The following is a 26,976-nucleotide window of genomic DNA, read 5'->3' on the forward strand; positions in this document are numbered from 1 at the left end:
AAAATGGTGAACTGGTAATTGATGTCACATAAAACAAGAAAGGGACGTGTGAATTATAAGTCTGAGAAAGCTTCTCCCGATGAAGGGTAAGAAATGGAAATGTATCAGTACCACTCTCAAGTTGGATTTGGAAGGAATGGACATATAAATTTTAGTTTCGACCTGTGTCTCTGCACTAAATAAAGTTAGAAACAAGGAAAAGACCACATGCAGTGGCAGTTTTCTGGCCTTCTGGGAGGCAAAAGACCAGTACGTCAAGGCTAGTAGTCCAACCACCTTTGTTTATTCCTTTATAAAGGAGACAGCAGCACTAAGCCGCGGGGTTGACTTTGACCGACTCCAAACCCAGGAGTCGGGACAAATGAGTGAGTTCATTAAGATTTAAGTGTAGGGCTCACACGTTTTACTCAGTAGTCCTGTTTGAGGAGGTGCTTGAGTAAAGACATCTCTGCATAGTGCATACTATTCGTCTGTACCAGGCAGCTACTGTCAAAGCTTCAAGTCTCAATTAAGTTGGCTTGAAGTTGAGTAAAGGCTGGGCAGGTGAAGTTGAAGAATGAAGACTTGAAACAGGAACGAGGGAGCTCCTGGAATTGAAAGCAGAATCCTACCGAGAGTATATCCTAAAAATTCCTAATTAATCCGTGTGAATAAAAGAATTGAGATTAGCTGAACGCTTTAGTTAACAGCTACAGAGTTCAGCTAAACCTTGCTCGAAAATAAAAGTCGGTTAATGGTGGATGCCCATCGTAGAAGGGACGCATCTAATTGGCCGGAAGACTCTCAACATCAGTCTACGCATCAATCGAGGACAAAAGAAAATAAAATAATGCAGGAGTAGGGATTGGAAGATGAGAATAGAAATTCCGCAAGTCCAAATAACACGTTAAATTTCAATTATCCCAAGAGGACTCTTGTAAGATTTGTCCAATATAATTACCCACTAGCCATCTGGGACTGGGACGCTCAACACAAGTCGCAAGTCTCATGACCGGTTCCGTTTCATCCTAAAACTATTTTTTTGGCCAAAAACCATGATTTGGTTAGTGAATCGTTAACTCAGATGGTTAAACCGTCAAAATGTTGATTCAGACAACAGTCTTTGGTCGTTTTTTTTTTATCAGAACAAGTTGTCCATTCAGACCAAATGACAAACTGTTTGACCTAGAAACTAGACTCCAGAATGGTTCTTTGTCCCGTCTGATTTTAAAAACCTTGGATAAGACAAGGAAATGTACTACACATGTAGATTGTAAGTAGGGTTGCAAATCGGGCTGGGTTAGGTCGGGTTGAGGCCAACCCTAAGTTCTAAACCCCAACCCTAATCCAACCCGACCTTCAACCTGACCAACCCAACTCTAACCCTAACTAAATTCCTTCAACCCTAATCCAACCTAAAGTCAATTTCAGGTTGGGCCCAATCCAACCTTCTTCCCATCCTTTAAAACCTCATAGAATTTCTCGATTTTAGATCATAAGGTTCAGTTTGGAAATAATACAAATGCAAATATGTATAGCATAAATACATACAAAATAATACAAAATATAAGGTTTTGTACTCCACATATTTGCATTTGTACTCCTTCCAAACTCAGCCTAACTCAACTTTCACTACATATATTAATCATATGTTTCATTAGTATTTGTTTGTTGACATTTTTTTTTTTTTGTTCTTTTAGTACAAAATTTAGAAAAAGAAGTGTTAGAAATGACTATAGTTTATTATGAGTTATGATTTACGATAGATCTTTCTTGGGCGACAAACAACGTAAAAGAGATGAAGAATAAAATTTTCAAAAAATATAAAATAATGTTATTAAGGTTTTAGTCTTTCTGGTAAGGATTAAGTGAAGTGATTATCTTAAAAAAAATACATGATACTATGGGATGGGGGTTATACAAATATCATGCATCCCAACAAATCAATGTATGTTATATATTATATATAACATATATTTATATACGACATATACTATAGAATCAGGTTCGAGTTGAGTCGGATTGACTAAAGGGTCAACCCTAGCCCTAACCCGAACATCAATCCGACCCAGCGTAACCCAACTTTTTTGGATTGGGTTAGGATTGGATTCGGGCCAACCCGGCCTAAGTTGCAGCCTTAATTGTAACTCATCCGAAACTTCACTCGGAGTGGTCCCAACGCGACCGTGGACGAGGGCTTGCATGGTTCAAGCTTGGATATTCAGGCCCCGGAGTCCGGACTCTAGCCTGGAGTTAAAAACTTCAAATAAAACTTGAATTCCGGTCGAGCTTGGTTTGAAGTGTTGAGTAGCTTGAACCCAGACTTGGAACACGTCCCTAACTCCACCTGATCTCCCGACCAACCTTCAATAATATATTTACTCCATCTATAAATGCCTTGAAGTTGTAACAGACTTGGAAATGGAAATGGCTCCAATTCTGCTTCCTGGTTCATCAGGGAGGTGAAACCTCAAAACCAGCAAAAGTGGCTGATTATCCTTGAATATAAAAGGGGTCAGCTTCTGGTATAAAACTGGCTCATTGATCATCCCATCATCGTCATCTTCATCTAATCCTTTATCCCAACCATATTAGCCATCCTGTGAATTGGGAATCTGTGTTACAATATTTATTTGACATTGATCCGAATTGTACCATCGCATTGTGAATTCTGAGGTGGACTAAACACAAATTATCTCTTCATTTAAATGCTAGGCTGACAGTTGACCAAATTGGGAAACTGTGTTATGTTTTCAAAACAATGTTGCAATAGCGGAGGGGCCCTGCTTTGTAAGGGTTGGAATGGTACCATCAACCCATTGATTCATTGATTCGGTCTTTCGCTAAAAATCGTTGAATCGGTCAATGACCCATTGATTTAAGCAGTCGAACCATTGACCCATTGACCTGTTCAATGGTTTTTAGCTGTTCTTTATTTTATTTTTTAATTGGCCATCCAGGCAACCGGTTCCGTTTTATCCTAATCTTGGTCCATAGCCAAAAATTGTTAATCAGTCAACGACTCATTGACCCGGACAATCGAACAGTTGACTCGTTCAATGGTTTTTGGTCACTTTTTTTTATTTTTTTTATTTTTATTATCAGAACGGGCCATCCGTTCGAACTGAATAGTCGAACCATTGACCCAAAAACCGGTGGCCATAAAGGTTCTGTATAAGTCACACGCTCGAATGACATAACACATATGGTAATGCTTAATGGACCTCACACACTCAATTTTTTTCATGTAATTTTTGTTGTCAGAATGGGTCATCAGTTTTTTCTTTTTTTTTTTAATTAGAAATTGTTCAGGCATCAGTTCCATTTTACCCCAATCCTGGTCCCTGGCCAAAATCCATTGAATCGGTCAACGACCCATTGACCTAAGTGGTCGAACTGTCAACCCATTGGCCCGTTCAATAGTTTTTGGTTGTTTTTTATTTTTTATTTTTTATTTTTGTTGTTAAAACGGGTCATCCGTTTGAATCAGACAGCCGAACCATTGACCCAAAAACTGGTAGCCAGAATGGTTCCATTTTTGGGTTGTATAAGTCACACGCTCGAATGACATAACATGTATGATACTGCTCAATGGACCTTAGACACTCAATTTTTTGCCTATAATTTTTGTTGTCAAAACGGAATGTTTGTTTGAACCGAACGATCGAACCGCCGACCTGAAAATCGGTGGCCAAAACAGTTTCGTAAATTTTTGCTTATAATTTTTTGTTGTTAGAATGAGCTGCCCATTCGAACCGAATGGTCGAACCATCGATCCAAAAACTAATGGCCAAAATGGTTCCATTTTCAGGTCGTATGAGTCACATGCTCAAATGACATAACACGTACGATACTACTTAATGGACCTCACAAACTCAATTTTTTGCCTATAATTTTTGTTGTCAGAACGGACTATCGGATGATCGAACTGTCAACCTGAAAACCGGTGGCCAGAATGGTTCCATAATTTTTTGCTTGTAATTTTTGTTGTCAGAACGGGCCATTTGTTCGAACCGAACAGTCGAACAGTCGATTATCAGATTGTTATTAACAACATTTATCAATAATAGTAAGTAATTATACTATTTAATTAAATAATCATTAATGATAGTTTTAATAATAATATTTAGTTATTTTAATCTAGCAGTAATTATTAAATTTATGAATAGGATTTATTAACAATATTCATTAAATTAATAATTACCAAACGTAAATTAAATTAACAATATTTATTAGTAATAGTCAATAATTATAATGTTTTATTAAATAATCAATAACAATACTTTTAACAACATTTTTAATTATTTTGAATATAACAATAATTACTATATTTATTAACAGTATTTATAATTTTAATTTAAAGTAGAATTTAAGTAAATATTTATTTATTAACAATATTTATAATAACAGTAATTATTAATTATAACCACTAATTATATATTTATTAAAATACTGTAATAATAAGTAATTATTAAAATTGGGTTACTAAATTTATTAACAGTATTTTTTAGTAGCAATATTTATAATTTTAATTCAAAGTAAAATTAAAGTAAATATCTAGTTATTAACAATATTTATAATTACAGTAATTATTAATTATAATCACTAACTATATATTTATTAAATTACTGTGATAATCAGTAATTAATTAGTAATACAATTACACTATTAATTAGTAACATAATCAGTAATTATATAATTACACTATTAACTACTTTAAATAATTAGTAATTATTATTATTAATTAATAACTAATTACTGGAAATGGGCGCATGTTATTATATTATTAATTACTGTAATTAATTAATAATTATTGTTATTGTTATTAGTTAATTATTATTAATTATTAATTAATAATTAATTATTGGAAATGAGTGGTCCCACGTAGAATTTAATCGCACAAGTAGGTTCCATTTCCTGAGTACGGAGAACCATATATATATTAAAAGTCTGAAACTGAATAAACTCTCTTTTGAAAGCAGCTTCTCTCTCTAACCCTTCTTTCATTCATCATTTCCACTAGTAGAGACTGACGTTTAAAGTATCAAAATATAGAGTATCGAAAAGGCAATTTAACCAAAGCACTTGCGTCATATGTGGCTACAGACAGATTTATAATCCTCACATACAAGGCAGATCAAAATTTTTGGATTCAAATTGAATCATATCCCTCACATTTATATCAGATTTAAATCGAATATTAAACAACATTGGTAAATTAAAAGCGAAAATGATCAAAATATTATAAATTATTAATAAAATAGACTAAAGGAGTAGTTTATATTGTATATCATAAATACATGCTACTTCAAATAAATTTTATGGACCTTCATCTAATAACTGGAGTAAATGCCACAATATTCAAACCAATTCAAAGATAGAATATAAATTTTAGCAATAAACAATTACTTCGAATGGAATAGGGTAATAACAAGCTGAAAAGGGGTGGATCCAGATGATCCTTACCTAAAAAATCGAAACCATCTGTAGCCCTACCCTCACGTTCGCAATAACCCCTTATTTTAGGTTAAATTTTAGTTTTAAAAAATTATAACCTTGAACAGCTAATCCTGTGTAGGAAAACCACCAGTACAAGTGTACAAGGTGGGTTATAGGGGTAATTTCAACGAGAGATTGAACACCTAAAACTATCCGTTCCCCTCCAATAATCAACAACTCAGAGTCCCGTTAAAGCCGTAACCGCTGAAATGGCTTCAATCTGCCACTATATGAGGTACAACTTCAATACTGGAATCTCATCCATTTAGAAACACCAATTGACGGTGGCTCAGTTGTTGGGATTTACGGCTGTTTGTAGGAGAGACTAGGGATCAAATTGATAGAGTATAAAAACTTTTCCTAAAGTTTCATTTTAATAAAAGCCTGTCCTGTAGTTTTGAAAAATCCTGCAATTACTTCCCTTTCATTATTGTCTCAGTTCATTATCAAGAAAAAAATATTGTCCTTACTATTTGTTAGGAAATCTTTTAATATAACCAAAATGTTAAATTTGCCCTTTTATACTTTACTCAATCATAATGTGTTTACAAAATTAATTACTTTACTCTTTAATTTGGCCTAGGGATTTTTTTGTTAAAAATTAATTTTTTGGAATATTTTTGTAAATCTCAATCTGAATTGACAGATATAAGGGTAAAATTGGTATTTTCAAAAAATGATGCTTTAGGCCTTATTTTCCAAGGGTGGAACAATGATAGGAGGTAACTGCAGGATTTTTCAAAACTACAAGGGAGGTTTTTTGTTAAAATGATACTTCAGGGGAGGTTTTTATGATTATCAGAAACCTCAGGGGAGACTTTTATATTTAACCCTAAAAGAATAAGGAGATGGGCTACCCCTATTGTGTAGTCCCAAAACATGTTTACCAAAAAAAATTAGATATTAGTGAACAGTCAAATATTAGCAGTGTCTACAAGAACTGTACACCATGGTTTTTAAAACCAAACTGAACAATTAACTATCCAAAGGTCCGGTTCATGAGTCGAACGGTCTGACCATTTGAACCGGATGGATGGCCCATTCTGACAAAAGAAATAAAAAATAAAAAATTGTCAAAACTGCTGGATGATTTGAACAGTTCGACCGCTTGGATCAGCACCAAATCAATAGTTTTTTTGGCAAAAAATACGATTCTGGAATAAAACGGAACTGATCAAATGACCAATTCCCAGTTTTCCAGTCTGACCATCCGGTCCAGTCCGATTTTGAAAACCATGCCGTACACTAAATCGTAGTGCAGAAAGCATTACAAAAGCATGATTCAAGCATACCTTTTCTTTTTTATGTACCTTTGCTAAACAGGGAGATCCCCTGTCCCCTGCAATTTTGTTTTATGCAGTGAGGCCCTAACTAAAGATATGATCGAAGAAGCAAATAAATCCAAAAACATCATCGAAGACCCAAAATTTCTAATTCACCAATTTGTAGGTGAGCGATTTTTGCTTATCCAGCCATTCATGAAAGAAAAAAAAAATTAGAAAGCTTTGTTAAGGCTTTGAGGCAATATAAAAAATTTTTAACAAGCCTTCCCTCTACAGAAGGAGGCGAAAAGAGATGTTTATTTGGGAGCCCCGATTGTTGAATCTTGAGTTACTAAAGAAACTTTTAAATATAACAAGGAAAAACACAAATTAGTTAGCAGGCTGGAGACCAAAAACTCTCTCAATCACAGAAAGAGTAACCCTCCTCAAGTCCAAGTGTCTAACTATGGGATAGATACTTGGAATAGAATTTGTGCCTCAAAATATGTTGGGGGACTTGCTATCAAAAAAATGGAATGGGCGAACCTAATAAATGTGGCGAGTGGCGACGTTGGAGTGGAGAGATCTAAGTTCTAACTCAAGATGACAACCTATGGGTTCAAATGATAGAGGCAAATACCTCTCAAAGGAAAATTTATGAGGGGCAAACCAAAGAAGAGGTATTTCAAGGGATTGGGTATTTTACAAAGTAGAAAGCTTTCAATAAAACGGCTTATCATGGGTAGTTTAAAATGGCTAAAAGCCTATAAAACTTCCGATTTTGAGATGATATTTGGGTAGGGAAAAATCTTATTTCAAACCTTGACAACAGTGAGACAGTTACTAACATGGATATGAAGGTGGCAAAGGCTATCTAGATACTGAAAAACAAAAATGGAAAAACAGTTTAATTCAATCGTTGGTGCCTAGCAAGTGGAAAGAGAGAGAGCATTGTTTGGAGGATGGATCTTAAGGTAATAATACAAACGGAGCACAAGTCACAACTCAACCCCCTCTTTTATCAGGCATTTCATTTCAAATCAGATCTCCAGATAACAAAACACGTTCCAACCCCCTACCAACATGATCAGAGACCACACATCTCATACATAGAGTTCGGTTTCAGCCTGGGCAAAACCCATCCGAGCAGCCTTTACTGCCTTGCATTGAAAATATCTCCATACTCATACTTTATTTCATGGGAGATATTCCCAATGCAAGGTTGGAAAAAGCTATTAGATTGGTGTGAGCAAAGGTTGGCCCTGACGAAAGCCAATCTCTCATACATAGTGGGTCTTATTTTTCGGTGGATCCGTCTCATGGTGAGGTGAGGTGTCAAATTACGTTGGTAATGTTGGTCCTGTTGGAGCGTGTTTTGCCCAACTCATTCATTCCACACTATTGCACCATGTCCCAAACAGTTAAAAGAGGCTGATATCAAACGAAAAACTGCTCATTTCACAGGCTAATAGGAGGTTTTTTTTTTCTAGAAACTTGACACGAGAAGAAGCCCGAGCGTAATCCAATACGGATCAAAATGAGTTCGGATTGGTTCCCCATAGAGTGTACCGCACAACACATTCCAATGCACGGTTGGAACAGAGATCCATGCAAAAAAGGATTCCGGATCTCCTGCCCACGAAAACCCACAATACATCACCCCCTGTGAATTGGGAACATCTCTCCCTGCACAATACTAGGATGAGATGTTCTCCACGTGTGACTGCAATAAATGTGGGCGGGAGATCCAGACTCGAATTCATCAAAAAGGCCCAATTACGTTTTCTTTTCGATAATTAATTAAGTTGAGATCCTAATTTTCATCTTAGTCCTAAATCTTAACCATAAAAAGACGAGTCCAAAAAGACCACCACACTTGTGCGAGTCTCTAATTAGTAAGAATAAAATCACAGGTTAATCTACTAGACACTAGATGTGCTGACACAGACGGCCGAACTTCATAAAATCTGAACACAGCAAAAATAAAAAAACTTTAGGGACAAATAGTGCACAACAACGTTCAGAACCACTTTTCAATAGCCAGCCACACCTGATCTGCATGCAAAGTAAGTGCCATAACGTAAACATGCATAATCAATGAAAGAAGTCAACTAATTCACCAACTGAAAGAAACAATTAAATCACTGTCGTTACCTGAATTTTCTTGCTTTTCAATTATCTGCTGTGCCGGGGTGACAAATCAGCCGACCTAGATCTTGATCCAGATGGCGATCTTGAGGCACGTCCTGGAGATGATCTCCAGCCCGCCTGTGCTTCATCAGCATACGTAGATTTACTGCAAATATATACTACAAGTCAACATGAGACCAACCAAATGAACGAATCCAGGGTTTGGGCGTCTAAACAAAAGAACAGAAACATGAACCTAAAAGGATAGGCAATTTTTATTGAACTTTAAAGGGATCACACAAATGGCCCCATGAACCAATCTATACATTGATCGCTGATGACCCATTAGATGAAATGGTCATCAACATCCATCTTAGTACGGAGGTGTATGATCAAACTCACATAACTGCAGGCTTTCCGTGGTCAGGTCAGTGGACCTCACGTGCACCCTTTTCTGTCCCCACCTCTTAATCCCCTGTAATGTATAATACCAGAAAAATAACCAATACATAGATCACTATTTTGCAGCATAAACATGCAATGAGTTCTGCATGGACACCACACATTTGGAGGGGACTAGCGAGTCAAGTCGTGTCCCCGAATCTACTCTTGCCCAACTCTCCAAAATACACGACAGACTCTACTAAAGTGTGAATCAGTCAGCTTTACCAAAATGCCTGCAGTGTCTGACTCTCCAAATTGCGAATTAAACACCTATAGTGGTTCAGACTTTTAAATTGTTTAATAGGGCAATCTAGTATTTACATTTTCCAATTTATACACAACTTATGATCCATTGTTTATTGATTTTTTTTCCAATTAACATTGAAATTAAGAAAACAATGAAAAACTAGTGTGGTCATGTGGCAAATAAGAAAAGGCAGTGAGTTTAATTTGTTTACTGTATAAGTAAAAATAAATAAATTGTAATATAACTGCTGCCGTTATTCTTATTAATGTGAGATGTGTCCACAAATTTCAATGTTCCTCATGGTATTGCAATGCTAGTGATAGCTCACGGGCTGTGAAATCCTCCAAATTTTTATACCTGAACATGAGACAGAATATCTATACTTACTCATCATAGCCCTTGCCACCTGGATTTCGATCAGCCTCAACATAGTGTGGAGAGTATGACCGTCGGCGCAAGTGATCATCATCTCTCTCTGGTGGAGGATTCCTTGGAGATCTTGGATCATCTCCGTGTCTTCTCCTTGGGGAGACAGAGTAGTCACCTCTTCGTCTAGGAGCAGGGGAGTATGACCTGAAGAAATAAATAACCAAGTGGATCCCTTTGTTTCAACTGAATCTCATGGTAAAAGTCATGGTTGGGACAAGGCATTAGCAGCTTACCTTGAGCGGTATCGACTTCTAGAAGATGAAGGATAATGTGGAGAGCGTGAGCGGGATACTGATCGGGATCGTGAACGTCCTAGAACACATTAAATATACAGCAAATATTAAGATGGATGATTGGGAAAACTAGAAAAGACAGGACTAGAGCATCAGGTGATAAATGAAGGAAAAGTGTATTAAGATGATTTGGTCATGTGCAGAAAAGACCATCAATAGCACCAATAAGAAGTGAGTCAAGTGACCTATTGCAAGCCAAAGGCTTTAGAAAACAAAGGAGCAGACCAAAAAGGACATGGGTTGAAATAATGAGAAATGATTCAAGGGACTTTTTTTATCAGTACTTAAGGGACCATTTTTTTTATATGTTCTGAAGGGCTACACAACAGAGGGTAGCCCATTCCCCAACCCAGGTGCAGGTGGGATTCGATCCCAAGTCTCCGCTACAACCAGCAGGAGACCTTACCAACCAGCTGGCTAGCACCTTATTTAAGGGACCATAATTTAACAATTGATGATTTTATTTGTAGATTCTTTGCCACATTCTGTGGAAGAGCTAGACATAGTCAAGCCCTTCTAAAAGAGATTTTCTCAAAAAAGCTATCTTTTTAGGAAGTAATAAGACTAAAATATTTTGTATGATTCCATATGCTATATGAAGAGAAATAGAAGAATTTTTGAAGGGAAATCTGTGGCATTACAAGAGATGTGACTGAGATGAGACTGGGTCCCACTATGGATTTTTTACTTGTTCATCCAGAATTTAGAAAAATGTCTTGATCTTCATTTGGATATGATTTGTGGACACTGAACTGAGTTATGGAGTACCTCTGAAAATATTGAAAATCTGCAAGGTTTTATGTACATATGTAATTGAATGATTTTCTAAGTTAGATCTCAGCAACAGGTACCTAAAGTGACACACCAACTAAGAACCACTCAACTGAAGATGATCTAGTATAGAGATTCTGGCCAAAATTTGTCTGAAATTGTTTATTCTAATTTCATATCAAGTAAAAATGAATATAAGAAAAAAAAACTATATTTCATAAGCAATTTTATGAGAAACATCATTAGCCCTCGTAATACTATAAGTACAACAGTACCTAGTTTATTTCAGACAATTTGTGGCAAATCTTTTAGAACTGAACCCTATAAATTGTAGATTGCATAGAGGAGATCCATGAGACAAAAAAACCACCTAGAGTGGATACCTCTAATCATCAATTAAATGGATCATTTTCTGAAAAAAAAATTCTTCCTTGGTTTCTGACCATTCAAAAAAAAAGATTCTATCACATGGTTGATTAACTTATTGAATTGGTTTAATTTACGTATAAAAAATCTAAAATATAAGGCCAGCAGATGCCTTTCTACCAAAAACAAGCAGATGCCTAATGCATGCTGTTTTAGGATTTCTGAAATATGACCTCTCATACAACTTGTTTCACAACCATTATGGAAAGTAAGCACTTAGAAGAAGTCAAGGTTACCATAGTAAGATGATCGCCGTCCTTGATGACCTGAAGGCCCTCTGTTAAAAATGCAATGAACAAAAAGAAACTAAGAACAACAAAGACTAGTTCAACAAAGAAAGTGGAGAAGACTACTATGGATATTGAGAGTACCTTAACCTGGCTCGGTTGCGCATTTCCTCAGGCCTTTTTCTAGACTCTGCAGCAACCACCACAGTAATCTCCCTCCCACAAAAAAGTTGCCCATTCATGTGGTATTGAGCCTCTGTGGCATCATAAGGATCCACAAACTGCACAAATGCAAACCCTCGAGGTTCCCTGCACAGATGTACCAAAGCTTAATATATAAAAAAATTAACTGACCAATGATATGAAAAATTTACTTAAATATGTATTATAATAAAAAACTGACCAATAAAAAAACTTGAACATTTATTTAAAAAGACAAAATCAGCATACTAAGTTGTAGCCAAATGACATTACTTAGTATGCCCCCTACCAACAGCATACACAGAAACCAGTTTTATGGTCTTCCACAAAAGTGTGCTCAGTGTTAACATAAAATCAGTTTGTCCAAGCTCAGTGGCTGACCTTTTCTTCTATAATCAAGTATGTAGAGCAACTTCAAAAAATGCAAGACTTGAAAATTCTTCACATTCTTGAAAATATAAGCACTTGAAATCAACGTTGCGCCAAAGTTAAATCTTCTCATGCTATCCCCCTTCAACTTCGTGTTCAACCTTCTTCCTCACCAAACTTCAATTTGATGTGTGAATTATATAGTTTCTCTTCATACAGGAACGTTCTTCATTTGAACAATACTCTAACACCCTTGAGGAGACCCATAAGTTAAAGTAATGCTAAACAGTAGGCCTTCATCAAGTGCGGGGCTTGGGCTTGTTTTAACTTCAAACCAACACGCCCCCTGACAAACCAGTTGCAAAAAGTGACTCACTATAAAAAACAGAAAACAATTGATGTGATAGCAAAGCAGAATCTCCCTCCTTACAGCAACCTCTGTATGGTATTCACATACCATGAACACAGATTCCATGCAAAACCCATTAAGTATCATTTAACAGTTATTATCAAAACTAACAATGGCTGATGGATCAATTTTCTCAGTCAGATCTATAAACAAATTCAAGACCCTATTATGTGTGTATTATGCATGCCTCTCTGTCTAGAGAGAGAGAGAGAGAGAGAGAGGCATACACCTTGAACATTGTGAACAAAGCCATATACCATTCAATATTTGGGTTGTATTATCAACCAAATACAAAAATCTCACCCTGTATAATAGTCCTTCGGCAAGTAGACATCCCTTACTGGCCCAAACCTTTCAAATGGAACTCGAAGATCTTCTGGTCTGATAACACCAAGATTGATGAATTAGTATAATAGTAGTAAAAGTAATAAGGAACCATAGGAGTAGATCTTCCTTAAATTAATAACATCTAGAAAGAATGCAATATAAAGTTAGCTACAATCACTTTATAGAAATACTACCTGCAATTAAGAGGAACATTGCGAACCAACAGACTTCCATTATTCTGTTCCTTGCGCCCACCATATCCCCTTCTCGGAGGACTCCTTCCCCGACCTCCATATCCTCTCCTTGGAGGACTGTAGTATGGTGGACTGTACCTTCGCATGTTATAGCTGTAATAGAAATTTTTTTTGTTATATGTGAACTTTCAAAAATATATCCTGGATGTAAAATAGAACATAGAATTTAAGACAATGCAAAAATATTGCAAACTATAATATAAAAGGCCAAAAAACAAATAGGTTTATAAATCTGAAACAACAAACCCCGGTAAGGATGACAGAAATGGTAAGTACAATAGAAATAGGAAGCATGATTACAAAAAAAAAAAAGTCAACGCAAGAGTCCTTCTATATGTATCAATCATGGACATGCTATATCAGTGTCATATTATAGTTGTCAAGGCGACACCTAGGCGACAAGGCGCCCTTGGAGGTTCGCCTTGCCCAGTCGCCAAGTAGTTTTGTGCACTATGTTATAAAATACTTTAATATTTTTTTATTTTTTGACATTGAAATTATAAAATAGGCATTATTAAACTAGAATACTCATCTTATGTGTTTAATTACTAATTTCTTTTTATTATTTGTTAGGGTTTAATCAACACAAACATTGCTAACTGCTGCATTGAACCCATGGTTCAAAGTATTGATACACCCCTGTGTATCGGCAGAGGTGTATCAGTACTTATAACTATACTCCCCCTAATTTTTTTATTTCTTTACTTTTCAATTTGATTTTTAAATATATATATATATATATATATATATATATATATATATATATTTTAAAAAATGGGTTCCCAAAAACACCTGTAAACATGTGTATTGGGGCGCCAAAGATACAATACAATACACCCGATATGTGGTGTATCGTATCGAAGTTTTGATCCTTGATTGAATCCTCAAAGATTTCAGAACCTGAACCAATAAGCAAGGGAAGACCTTAAAATTTTGTCTAACCAACACATTTTCTTCTTACATATCTTCTTTTTCTTCCACCTTTTCTTTTCTTCTTTTCCTATAACAAAAGTAGGGGTTCAGCCCCTATATTTTTTGAATTTTCTTTCCTTTTTTCCTTTTATTCTCATAAAATGTTGATTTTCTAAACTTAAAACATGAAATTTATGCTTCTCTTATGAAAATTATGGATAATTATTAAGGAAAGATGGTTATGGAACCTAGGGAACTACCCTAGGATATATGGCTTTACTTAAAAAAATAAAAAAATCCATCACCTAGGCGACTCGCCTTGGCGCCTTAAAACTATGGTTATAGAGCTGTATGCTCGAGGGGAGGGAGTTGAATAATAACTATCATAATTGTGAAGGCAACACCTAAGCGACAAATAGGCCTGTCAATGATACCCAGAAATCTGCAGCCTGTTCCAACATCTGATCCGATTATCACGGATTCAGATTATGTGTTACGTAATCGGATCAGATTTGGATTTGACTCCATTAAAATCTAAGTCCGATTAAATTATAATATTTATTGATTTTAATATATATATATTTTATATAATTATATTTAAAATTACAAAAAATTATTTTTATATATTATATTATGAATATAATAAGTTCAGTATGTTATACTTACATTAATTTATTATAGGTAAAAGTTGAAAAGTAATTAAATTTTTTATATTTTATGTATTTTAAAAAATTAAAATGGAGTCAGATTAAATTCAAATCCGATCCGAATCCATTAAGATTTGAATTTGAATCTGAGTCTCCGAAGTCTTCAAATCCGACCAGATTTCAAATCGGATTCAGATGCAAATTCTGAATAATTGAATTGGTTCAGATTTTGCAGAATCCGACCCAATTGTGCCAAGATATTTTTTACAGTGTCGGGTGCCCTTGGGAACTTTTATATTCCTAATCTTTGAGATTATAATTTAAAAATAGGCATTATTAAACTAATTACTGAGGTGTCGTTTGGCAAGTCTTTTCTGAAAGGTCTTCCAGCAAACCTAACAGTCAAAAGACGATGTGAGCTTTTGCATTAAAATCTTAGCAGCCTGAAGACCGTTTGGTTAAGGCACACCTTCCCACGCGTCTTTCCGCACAAAGATGAGATAAAAAATAAAAGTCGAAAAAGCTCCATTTGGAGCTTCTCGAAAATAGCCCAAAAGGGCTTCGCGGCTCACATGTCTTTTTGGGGTGGCAGCTAGATCTTTTCCCAACCAAACGGGAAAAGACAAAAACGTGGGCTGCCAGGCTTCTAAACAGCCGACAGCCCGCATAGAAAGACGTGCCAAACGGGGCCTGAGTTTAAGCTAAAATACTAGTTTCTTTTTGTCAGGGTTCAAATCAACATGTATATTACCTTGAACCCTCGAAGACTTCAAAACTTGAACTAATAAGCATGGGAGAACTCAAAATTTTCTTCTTCAAAACTTTCACCCTTTTTTTCCTTTCTTCTTTTCCTAGGACAAAAATTAGAGGCTCAGCCCCTCTATTTTTTCGGATGAATATCAGCCCCTCTATTTTTTCGGATGAATATCAGCCCCTCTATTTTTCTGAAATTTATTTTCTTTCTTTCCATTTTTTCATGAATATGATGATTTTCTATGTTCAAAAACTTAGGATTCATGAATATGATGATTTTCATGAATTAATAGCAAAAGATTGTTGTTGCTTGCTTTGGAACCTAAGGAATTACCCTAGGATTCATGGTTTTTATTCAAAAACACCTATTAGCTAGGCGACGGCCACAACAATAGTGAAAGATGGATTTTATAAAAAAATAAAAAAAAAAAGAAAATCACCTAGCCTCCCCTCAACGCCTTGAATCAAATCTCTAAAGACCTTTCTAAGAGCTTAATAGTCTGTAGACAGCCTTGCTAAAGCTTTTGTACACCATTCCCCTTTCTTTTGCAATAAAAGTTATCCTTATCAAAAAAATTATTCAGTTTTAGTTACAATACTAGTTTCTTTTTTTATTTTTCTTATTTGTTAGGGTTCATTCAACATCTATAGTATCTTGAATCCTTGAAGACTTTAAAACCTGAACTGATTATTTTGTTCTTTCTTTTTCATCCTTTCTTCTCTTTTCTTCTTTTCCCAAGACAAAAATAAAGGCTCAATCCCTCTATTTTCTGAAATTTCTTTTCTTTCTTCCATTTTTCATGAATGTTGATTTTCTATGTTTTAAATGAAGTTTATAGATTTTTTATGAAGATTATAAACAATTAATAATGAAATATGGTTGTTGCTTGCAATGAAACCTAGGGAATTATCCTAGGATTCGTGGTTTTCATTAAATAAAAAAAAAAAAAAAAAAGAGCCACTGCCTAGGCAACTAGGCGATAAGGCACCCCCTGTCGCCTAGCCTCACCTGAATGCTTTGAAAACTATGCCTCTAGAGTCCACTCCCTTACTTTGACAATTAAGAAATATAAAGATAGCTGAACATCTGGAGCAATGAGTTCACATGGTCACAATCAAGAAAAAACACAATGATTGCTTGCCTGGGTTATTTTGTTTTGATGTGTTCACATGGTCATAACACTTATAACCCTCTAATAAAACACAAACATGCTATTAATCAAACAAAAAAAACACAAATTATCCAATGCATCCTGTTGTTGCTACCCCAAATGACACACTAACAACCCACTAACATATGAAAAACTAGAGATTGCCTCTAGGGCCAACCTCCCAATTCTGGATTTGGGTAGGGTTGGGACTTGGGTCTGAGAAGAACAGTTAGGGATACAGATATGGATAGTATATCAACCCTTCTGAATATTCTTGATAAAGTGTTCTTGGACCCCACTAAATCTGACAGGCGAACTTGGACCCCTTCACCTTCCGGTTTGTTTTCTTGTGCTTCATTCTTCAACACCATAACTTCTCTTGGTGATTCTAGTGGCATTTCTTTTCATATGAAAGAGGTTTGGAAAAATCCTATTCTTCTCAAGGTTGGGAGTTTCTGTTGGGAAGCATTCCTCGAAATAGGAAATAGCTGTGACTTGCTTCAAAAGAAGAGATCAAACAGTTGTTTTCCCCTCATTGGTGTGTACTTTGTAAAGCTGATGGTGAGACTAGTAATTTAAAAGCGCAAGGCACAAAAAAGGCACAGGGGTCAATTTGTGCCCGAGGCGCAAGGCGAAGTGTGCGCCTTTTTAAGCAATGCACAAAATAAAAAAAAAAAAGCTAAAAATAAAAAAATAAAAAAATGCTAAACATAATATTAATAAAAATATAAACTTTAATTTTAAAATAAATGTTTTAAAAAACTTACTATCTAATATTAAAATACATAAATATAACATGTAAAGCATATTCAAGTGAGAATTTAAAAACGAAATCAAATATATAAAACATTTTCAAGCATATAAAACCCACAATCTCTTTTTCTCTCAATTGCATTACTTCAAATAGCTAATGCGATGTAAAACATATTACATTCCTGATTCTACAAGCCATCTTTGTACCACGCCCCTCGAGGCAAGCCCAAACAAGCATGTAAAACACGTTCATTCATTCATCCTAATAAAATGTCTTCTTAAAAAGCAATTAAAACTATAAAATCATTATTATTTTTATGTGAGAACCAAGAATTTAAGACCTAATGTGGACTTGTTTGGGCTTACCTCGAGAGACATGGTACAAAGAGATGGCTCGTGGAATCAGGAATGTAATATGTTTTACATCACCTAGGCAAGGCGCCTACCCTGAAATGCGCCTCGCCTGTGCGCCTTTTAAAACACTGGGTGAGACTTGCTTTCACTTATTAATTTCTTGTTCTTTTGTTAAAGATATTTGGGATTGGTTTCTCTCTTTGCTTGGGTGTAGGTGGTCCCCTCCGTCGAATGTGCAAAGCTTGTTTGCCTCTACAACTTTCAGCTGCCTGAAGAAGAAAGGAAGTATTTTTGGTTAATAAAAGAGAGAGAGAGAGAGAGAAGGGCGGGGGGGGGGGGGGGGGGGTGATTTTGTGGAGGTGTATATGGGCTGCTATTTGATGGACTATCTGGGAAGAGAGGAAACTCATGGCTATTCTCAGACAAGGAAAGAACTAAAGAATCTATCATAGAAGTGGTCTTCAACAAAGTAGTACATTGGACTAAATCCTTGGATCTTTTAATGGATTTTTCAATGGAAGATTTCCCCTTCCCTTTGTTTTCCTTTCCTTTTTCTCTTTCTTTTTACTTTTTTTCTGCCTTTTTAAATGAGGTGTGCATGAGGCGTACACCTCTAGCACGCTTCATGAAAAAAGCGTATGAGACGTATGCCTCAAAGGTATCAGCGCCTTTGGCACATGCCTCAAGGCGTTTTGGGGGCGCCTCGCCTGGAGGCATACGCCTTTTAAAAAAACTAATTGGAAGGAAATTGCTTCCTCGGTCCCGGTTAAGAATGTTTTAATTCCTTCTTGGATCCCCCAAGCAATGGATATATCAAGTTAAATATTGATGGAAATAATGTTGGAAATTCAGGGCCATCAGGAATTGGCGGTGTTTAGAAATGAGGAAGGAAAGTTCATTACTCCCTTCTCTGGCTCAATTGGAGAGGGTGACTCTCTAAGGGTTGAACTAATGGCAGTTTTGGAAGGGGTTAAGAGGGCAAAGGAGATGGGCATTCATGAACTAATCATAGAAGGTGACTCCAAGCTAGTGGTGGGATGGTTGAATGATGAGAGGAGTGAATTCTGGAATGACAACAATGAAAGGAAAATGTTCAAGTGGTTAACACAGGATATTGAAGTTAAAGTGGTTTGGGTCAAAAGAAATACCAATTCCATAGCTGATGGGCTAGCAAAGCAAGGGGTGAATAGGGATGCAATGCTTTGGGCTTAATTGCAATAGCTAATTTTCTTGTTTTTTGGTTTGTTTGTACCTTTATGGGAGAGCTAATAGAGTTTATCTCTCCTTGTTCCTTTCGTGGATTTGTTTCTTAATAAAGCAATTGTTATTGATCAAAAAAATATACCAAGGTAACCTACCATGTTGAGTGACTAGCTCAAACGACCAAGCCACTTTCATGCAACCCTACAATACCAAGCCACTTTCATGCAACCCTACAATAAAACGCAGACATGTTATCAATCAAGTGAAAACCAAATCACTCAAGTGGTGTTTGGTTCCATTGCCGTTTTCTAAAAAATGGTGATGCAATTGTACAATAGTTTTCTCGAAAATGGCAATGTTCTTTGTTTGGCTCCATTGCTGCCACCTACACATTCTTGTTGCCATGTCAGGTAACCATTGCTAGTAACAGTATGAAAAATGGGAAAACACCCTTTTTGATGTTTTCCTAGACCAGACCTTTCCAATTTCCTAGGTGTGGTCTTTTTTTCAGCAGTTTTTGGAAAAACGCCCAACCAAACAAAGAATGTGGATTCAAACCACAAAACAGCAATGTGGCACTGATGTGTCACCATTTTCGAGAAAACAACATCAATCCCAAAAACCACCTCAATCAATGCATACTTGGGCGATTTAGTTTTTGATGAGTTCACAACTTCACATGGTCACACACTTTCTTGCAACCATAGTTGTCAAGGCGACAAGGCACCCTTTGAAGCTCGCCTCGCCTAATCGCCAAGCAATTTTCTACTTCCTACTATAAAATACTTTTTTGTTCATTCTTTTTTGAGATTATAATTATAAAATAGGCATTATTAAACTAAAATAATCATTTTGTGTGTTTATATACTAATTTCTTTTTATTGTTTTCTTACTTATTAGGGTTTAATCAACACAAACATTGCTAAATGCTATATTGAACACTCAAAGACCTGAACCAATAAAGAAGAACTTAAAATTTTATCTAGTCAGCACATTTTATTTAGAGGTGTTAATCAGGCCGAGCCGCCCGCGGCCCGTCATGGCACGGCACGACCCATATATACTATTTATATTATATATATGTATATATAATATTTATAGATTTTATATATTTATATATATAATATATTATATTATATAAATTATAATTAAATAACAATATATAGTATATAATATAATAATAAAATAAACATTTTTTTCAATTTTATTATACTAATATATTTAATTATTGTATATATAAGCAATTGTATACATCAAAATTCATATAAAATTAAAATTTTAATTTTTTTCTCAATTTTTTAAATAAATAGGCAAAAATAGCTTTAGCCCGGTCCATGGCCTGACTTGGGCCAAGGCTTGACCCACGGGCCAGCCCAGCCCACGGCACGATACAAACCCACGTGGGCCTGGGCCGTGGGCCGAGCCGGGCCAACCCCCAAATTTTTCACCAAGGAGGGCGGCACAACCCACTTTACACCTCTAATTTTATTCTTCCATATAATACTACCATTACTTTTTCTTTTCCTATAACAAAAATAAGGGTTCATCCCCTATATTTTTTGAATTTTATTTTCCTTCTTTTTCTTCTCATGAATATGTTGATTTTCTATACTTTAATATGAACTTTATACTTTTCTTATAAAAATTATGAATAATTATTAAGAAAATATGGTTATGGTACCTAGAGAATTACCCTAGGATCTATATTTTCAACATAAAAAAATCCATCTCCTAGGTGACTAGGCGACAAGGCGCCCCCTATTGCCTAGCCTCGCCTTGGCACCTTGAAAACTATGCTTGCAACCCTAGAATAAAACACAAAATGCTGACCACCAAATGAAAAATCAAAACACCTAGTGAAGCAGTGAGTGAATACCCTTTCCTACCCTAAATAATATAAAAACCTGCTAACATATGAAAAAATAGAAACTACCTCAAAGCAATGTTTTAAAATGCAAAGGCGTGACGTGAGGCATTCCACTACCTAGAGGCGTGAGGCGTAGTTCAGAACACAAGGCGTAAGCCTCCTTAAGAGGAGGGGGGTAAGGAGGATGAGGAGTAAGGGAGGATCTCATTTTTTCTTTATTTTTAATAAAAATCTTTTATATTAAAAAGAATAAAGATGCATAACATTAGTTGAAAGAGGGGGTCTTGTCGAAAGGGGCAGGGGGCAAACCACTTCCTTTCCCCTTATCTTTTCCTCCCTTCCCTTTCCTTTTTTTTTTCTTTCCTTTTCTCTTTTTTTCTTCACTTTCTTTTTCTTTCCTTTTCTCTTTTTTTCTTCTCTTTCTTTTCTCTTTCCCTTCCCTTTCTTTTCCTGTCCTTTTTTTTCTTTTTTTCTTTTTGTCTTTATATAAGATGTGCATGAGGCACATAAGGTGTATGCCTCTAGCACGCCTCATGAAAAAAGCGCAAGAGGCGTACACCTCTTGCACCTGAGGCATACGCCTCAGAGGTGTCAGCGCCTCTGGCATACGCCTTAGGGCGTTTTGGGAGCGCCTCGCCTAGAGGCGCACCTCCAGGCGTACGCCTCCCACGCCTTTTAAAACACTGCCTCAAAGGTCTACTACCTTTCTATGGCAATCAAGAAATGCCAAGATAGCCTAACTTGTGTTGTGATGTGTTCACATGGTCACAATAAACCTTCCAATAAAACATCAACATACTATCAATCAAAAGAAAAACCAAATCACCTAGTGAGTGCATGTCTAGGTGATTTGATTTTGATGAAGTTCATGCGGCCACAACACTTTCTTGTGACCCTCCAATAAGCCACAGACATGCTATTATTCAAAATTATAACCAAATCACCTTGTGAGTAGTGAGTACATGCCTAGATGATTTGGTTTTGATTAGAGTACATGATCAAAACACTTTTTTGCAACCCTCCAAATAAAGCATAGACATTCTATCTACTATCATATAATAAAATGGAGACTACCTCTAGAATCCACTACCTTACTAGGAATTTCAAGAAATACGAAGGTAGTCTAATATGTGGAACAATGCGTTCACATATTCATAACACTTTCTTGTGGCCTCTAAAAAATTCAAATATGCTATATATGTCAAAGGATAAACCAAATCACCCACTGAATTTATGCCTAGATGACTTGGTTTTCATGAGTTAACATAGTCAACAATTTCTCGCAACCATCCAATAAAACACAAACATGTTGCTATCAATCAAATGAAAAACCAAATAACCCAACAAAGGCATGCCTAGTAATGCTACACCAAAGCAACCCACCGAATATCATATAAAATAGAGACTACCTCTAGGACATTCTACCTAACCATGACAATCAAGTAATATCAATGTAGTTTAACATGTAGAGTGATGCCTAGGCAATAAAGTGCTCACAAAGGGTCGCCTCACTTAATCACCAAGATACTTTTTACACAATGCTCTTGGATACTTTCATATTCTTACCTTTTCGAGACTATAATAATAAAACAAACTTTATTAAACAAAATCATTTTATTTGAGTTAAAATACCAGTTTCTTTTTATTATTTTTCTTATTTCTTAGGATTCAGTCAAGATGTATACTACCTTGAACCCTCAAGGACTTCAAAACCTGAACTAATAAGCATGGAAAAACTCAAATTTCATGCTTTCTTTTCTTTTCTTGTTTTCCTAGGACAAAAATGAGGGTTCAGCCACTCTATTTGCTGAAATTTCTTTATGTTTTAAATGTAATTTGTACATTTTTATGAAGATTTTTTTATTAACTTTCATTAAAATTATCAGCTAATCACATACACTGTCAACCACTCAGAGTATGAGTGTTGACCCCCAACATTTTCAACCCTTACTAGTTACAACACCCAAAAAAGGTTTTCCCTGAAGGTCCCATGCTTTGCCAAAGTATCAGCCACTGAATTGGCTGACCTCCTTACCCACTTGAAGATTATTCCAGCTACCCTTGCTAAGCAAATTTGTTGTCTAAAAGTCCATACAGCCAAGCTTTTTGTCTGCAGCCATTCTATCAACAGTTTAGAGTTTCCCTCCACCTCAAAGTTTTGAAATCCCCATTGCTTGGCCAGCCCCAAATGGCCAAACCTTGTAGTAGGGCCATAATTCCAGACCTCGGAGAATCTCCCATTCCTATGGGGCCAGAGTAAAGTGCTATCAGCCTGCCCTCCCCATCTTTGAAAACTTCCCCAGCTCCAGAGGATCCTGGATTACCCAATGGGCTTCCATCAAAGTTCAATTTTACCCTTTTGTTGTGCTGCAGATGTCCAATGAGGCTGAACCACAATCTGTGAAGTTGAAGAATTTTCCACTACCAACCCTCCCCTAAGAATATCAATATCCTCAGCTGAAAAGTCTTCAAACAAGTCAGTTACTTTCAGCCAGTGTATCACCTTAATGGCTATGCAGTCAGTGACTTGCTCTTAGATCTTTCTTACCATAGTATTTGTGGTTTTTATTCAAAAGCATCCCATAGCCTAGCTTCAAGGATCCTAATGATCACGGAGTTTCACAACTTTACTTGATCACATCAAAACCCTAGTCATCACATCCCCTATTTCTCCCCTAAACTTTGGCCAAAGACCATTACCAATGCTTGTCCCAACTATCTAGGATCTTGGGGTGGTGGACTGGATAGGCATCTAACCTAAAATGTTTTTTCTTCCCACAAAGTGGCTCTTCTACTAGTTTGTGGCTTTCAAAAAACATCTTACAAAACAATAAAAAATCTTTCTTGAGCTTTTGGCATTCAAAAGCTCAGCCACAGCCCAACGAATCACATCTTTAGTTATTTTTTACTCTTGTTTCATATTCCTATCTTTTTAAAAGAAACATGAATTTAATATGGATTTCGTTCTCTTACTTTCTTACTTGAACCTGCATTTCCATGCTTGTTAAACATGTCGTTAACAATTTGTCATGTTAATAAAACGCAACTTTTTTGTCAGAAACGCTTTTTATTTTCTTGCCTAACTATTATACCACATTTGAAAGTAGGAAAGAACGAAATCCATATCAAATTCATGTTTCTTTTAAAAAGATAGGAGTATGAAGCAAGAGTCAAAAATAACTAAAGATGTGTTTCGTTGGGCTGTGGCTGAGCTTTTGAATGCCAAAAGCTCAAGAAAGATTTTTTATTGTTTCATAAGATGCTTTCCGAAAGCAACAAACCAGTAGAAGCTGAAGACCAAAAAAATACCAAAATATAAAGCTTCAATTGAAGCTTTTTCCTTATAATTCTCCTGAGTGATATTTATAATACAAAAGACACTTTTTTTATAATTTTCGATTGTTAGATATAATAAACAGATATTCTACCATGTCGATGACCCTAATGACTGATGGAAAGTGAACTCGCCCAACATGTACTGACCATTGTTACATATAATAAACAGATATTCTACCAAAAAGGATTAGTTTATCAGTACTGTCGACAAGCACGCTCTTGAAATGTAACTTTCTACCTTCTAAGCAGATATAATGCCTTTCAGTTTGGATGTTAAATTCTAATCAACACTCTAGTGATGATGCTTTCTCCATTAACAAAAGAAAATATATATATATATATATATATATATATATCCAGTGCTCTCAACAAATCGTTTCAACTAAGCAACAGAAGAAAATTAAAACCAATACAGCCAATAACAGAAATACAATCTACTATGGAAGGTTCAAACTCAGCTAGTAAAGTAAATAATCATCCAGTAGCGTCCATCCAAAACTCTTGATAAAAGCATTTTTAGGTAATAACCATAAAAGCATTCAAGTGACGATAAAACCCTAAAACAAAAGCAGATGCAACGTCAACGACGACAATAATGCGATAATACCCTAAATCATTCCAATAAACAAGGAACCAAGAATACAAATATCTGACAGCGTTGCTTAGGATAATTTGGAACAGAATGAGAAAGAAATTAGGGTTCCTGCAATTCAAAGCTTTGAATGAGAAGATGAAACCATAACTTTTTTTTCTTCTTCCTTTTGGGTTCAAAATCATACTTAGGGTTTGTTGCAGCTACCTTACCTGTCGAACCACAGTGTACGCGATCTTCGGTTCAGCCTAGATACGAAAGGAGGAAATCAAGCACGGGACTTGAGAAGAAGCTTAGATCGAACTTAATAACTAGAAGTTCAAAGGAGTCCAGCGATCAAACACCAAAAACATATGGGCCCCAAATCCAATCCCATGTTGTTCAAGAGCATCTAGAGCCAGTTAGAACGAATCAAGATTTGCTCCTTACAATGCGCACTTTACGCCGACCTCACACACCCCACCCCATCCCCGTGTATTTGTAACATCTCCCTAGGAATCAGTTCAGATCAGCTACGAATTCACAGTGCCAACAACATATCAACCGCCATTGCAATGGTACATCGGAAACATCTTTGCATAAATAACAAAAGAGATGCTCTCAATGTGCGGCTGCAATGGCGGGTTGGGACAGTGGTGGTAGAGTTCTGTTGGTAGAAGATCCCTACTCCTGTGACTAAGTCTGAATTTGTTCTTCCTCACAACGCCTCCCAACCACACATAAGGAACATTTTCCGTATATTCTACCAATAAACATGTCCCAATAGAATCGAAAACCATAACCTTTACGTGTTTTACAGGTATTGGTTACCAGAGCATATGTGGGGGAATTTTTGCAAAAAAGAGCTTTTGAGATCTAGAAGATTAGTAGTTTATCGTGAAGAAGATTAATCTATAAAATGAACAAAACAAAACAAAAAATTTGTGAAGAAGCTCTGATTTTAATCAATGTCTTCAAAATCGGACCATACTAGAAAAATTGGGAACAGTGGTTCTGTTTTACTCCAAAACCGCTATTTGGCCAAAAATTGTTGATTTGGTTAGTGAATCACTGACCTGAGTAGTCAAATCATTCAACTCGGGAATGGTTTTTGGCCATTTTTTGGGTATTTTAAATTTTTTTATTTTTTTGTCAAAACGAGCCATTCGTTCGGACTGGACATTTGGACTATTCGACCCCTGGAACCCATAACGGTTCCCTATTTTTGTAATTTTAATTTGAATTTCTACTAGCATGGTTGTTAGATTATATAAAAAAAAAATATTATTATTTCATTTGGTTTGGATTGGATTGGATACAGCCCATTTACATTTTAATATATTGAATTGGATTTGAACTGGATTAGGTACGACCCATTTGTAAATGGATTCACATTGGAATGTATCAGGTTGGACCAAATCCAGTGACACCCCTATCTAGAGTGCTTCAAAGCATTGAGCCTTTAACCCTGCCCTCCCAAATGAGGTGTCAATGGTTATGGTTTTGTGCAAGGTCAGGGTAAACCCACTACCCCAAAAAAATAAAAAGTAAAAAAATAAAAATCTGTATCTTTAAGGTTTGTAAACAGGCTGTACAAACATACCAAATCAAACCAACCCATTATATTAGGCATGGGTATGGGTTATGCCGTCCTAATTGGGTTGGGGTTGGTTTTGGTTGTTCAAAATTGGTTAATACATGATCCTAATGTATGTAATAGCCCGATAGGCATATTATAAAAATATTCCGGTATCTGTTGTACTATGTAAAGTGAATACTTGTCTTGAGTTCCATGTGGGCCATAAAAGTTAAACCCAAATACCATGCATGTATGTAGTTAATACTTGCTTGTATGCATAATACATGCTCTTATATTAGTTCTCAATAAAAGATATATTTTTTTCATGACTAGTAAATTTGCACATGGCAATTTTAGATGATGAAGATAGTAATATACATCCAAATTATTTTAAATTTTGTATATATTTCTATGTATATAAAATAATTCTATATTATAGATGTCCCAAATGTTTTCTACAATTTTTTTTTGTATTTTTTGTATTCTTATCTTTCTTTATTTTTTATTATTTAATTATGACATCATGGATTGACCCATTTGACCCAGATGATTGACCTTACCCACCACCTAGACAAAAGGACAA

The 26,976-nt window shown here is 35.8% G+C and overlaps 2 protein-coding genes across 4 annotated transcripts; one reads left to right on the forward strand and one right to left on the reverse strand.

Annotated features, from left to right (window-relative positions):
- Positions 1-8,605: 8,605 nt before the first annotated feature.
- On the reverse strand, positions 8,606-25,499 carry SCL30 (SC35-like splicing factor 30). 3 transcript variants are annotated; one of them, XM_088968617.1, is made up of 10 exons: positions 25,048-25,287; positions 19,196-19,270; positions 13,208-13,360; positions 12,990-13,067; positions 11,852-12,016; positions 11,717-11,757; positions 10,224-10,302; positions 9,949-10,134; positions 8,895-9,036; positions 8,606-8,795 (listed from the first exon to the last, which is right to left on the reverse strand). In XM_088968617.1, exons 3-9 carry the CDS (start codon positions 13,351-13,353, stop codon positions 8,916-8,918), a joined length of 816 nt encoding a protein of 271 aa, XP_088824743.1. In that variant the 5' UTR covers positions 13,354-13,360; positions 19,196-19,270; positions 25,048-25,287; the 3' UTR covers positions 8,606-8,795; positions 8,895-8,915. The 3 variants fall into 3 exon arrangements, with proteins under 3 accessions (XP_088824743.1, XP_088824741.1, XP_088824742.1); XM_088968615.1 differs by lacking the exon at positions 19,196-19,270 and having other exon boundaries at positions 25,048-25,499; XM_088968616.1 differs by lacking the exon at positions 19,196-19,270 and having other exon boundaries at positions 25,043-25,377.
- On the forward strand, positions 18,675-19,049 carry LOC148868680 (uncharacterized). The gene has a single exon (XM_088969872.1). It carries the CDS (start codon positions 18,675-18,677, stop codon positions 19,047-19,049), a length of 375 nt encoding a protein of 124 aa, XP_088825998.1.
- Positions 25,500-26,976: the final 1,477 nt, after the last annotated feature.

This window comes from Nelumbo lutea, chromosome 2 (assembly GCF_056320005.1).
Source record: "Nelumbo lutea isolate HS-2025 chromosome 2, American lotus-T2T, whole genome shotgun sequence".
NCBI lineage: Eukaryota > Viridiplantae > Streptophyta > Magnoliopsida > Proteales > Nelumbonaceae > Nelumbo > Nelumbo lutea.

What these genes read in the sequence shown, in the direction of transcription:
- LOC148868680 (XM_088969872.1), top strand. Translation starts at nt 18,675, where the DNA reads ATGTTGGAAATTCAGGGCCATCAGGAATTGGCGGTGTTTAGAAATGAG.
- SCL30 (XM_088968615.1), bottom strand. Translation starts at nt 13,353, where the DNA reads ATGCGAAGGTACAGTCCACCATACTACAGTCCTCCAAGGAGAGGATAT. An exon ending in CCGAAGGACTATTATACAGG is followed by an intron (nt 12,017 to 12,989) that starts GTGAGATTTTTG and finishes ACATCTGTGCAG; the next exon opens with GGAACCTCGAGGGTTTGCAT. An exon ending in CGCAACCGAGCCAGGTTAAG is followed by an intron (nt 11,758 to 11,851) that starts GTACTCTCAATA and finishes CATTTTTAACAG; the next exon opens with AGGGCCTTCAGGTCATCAAG.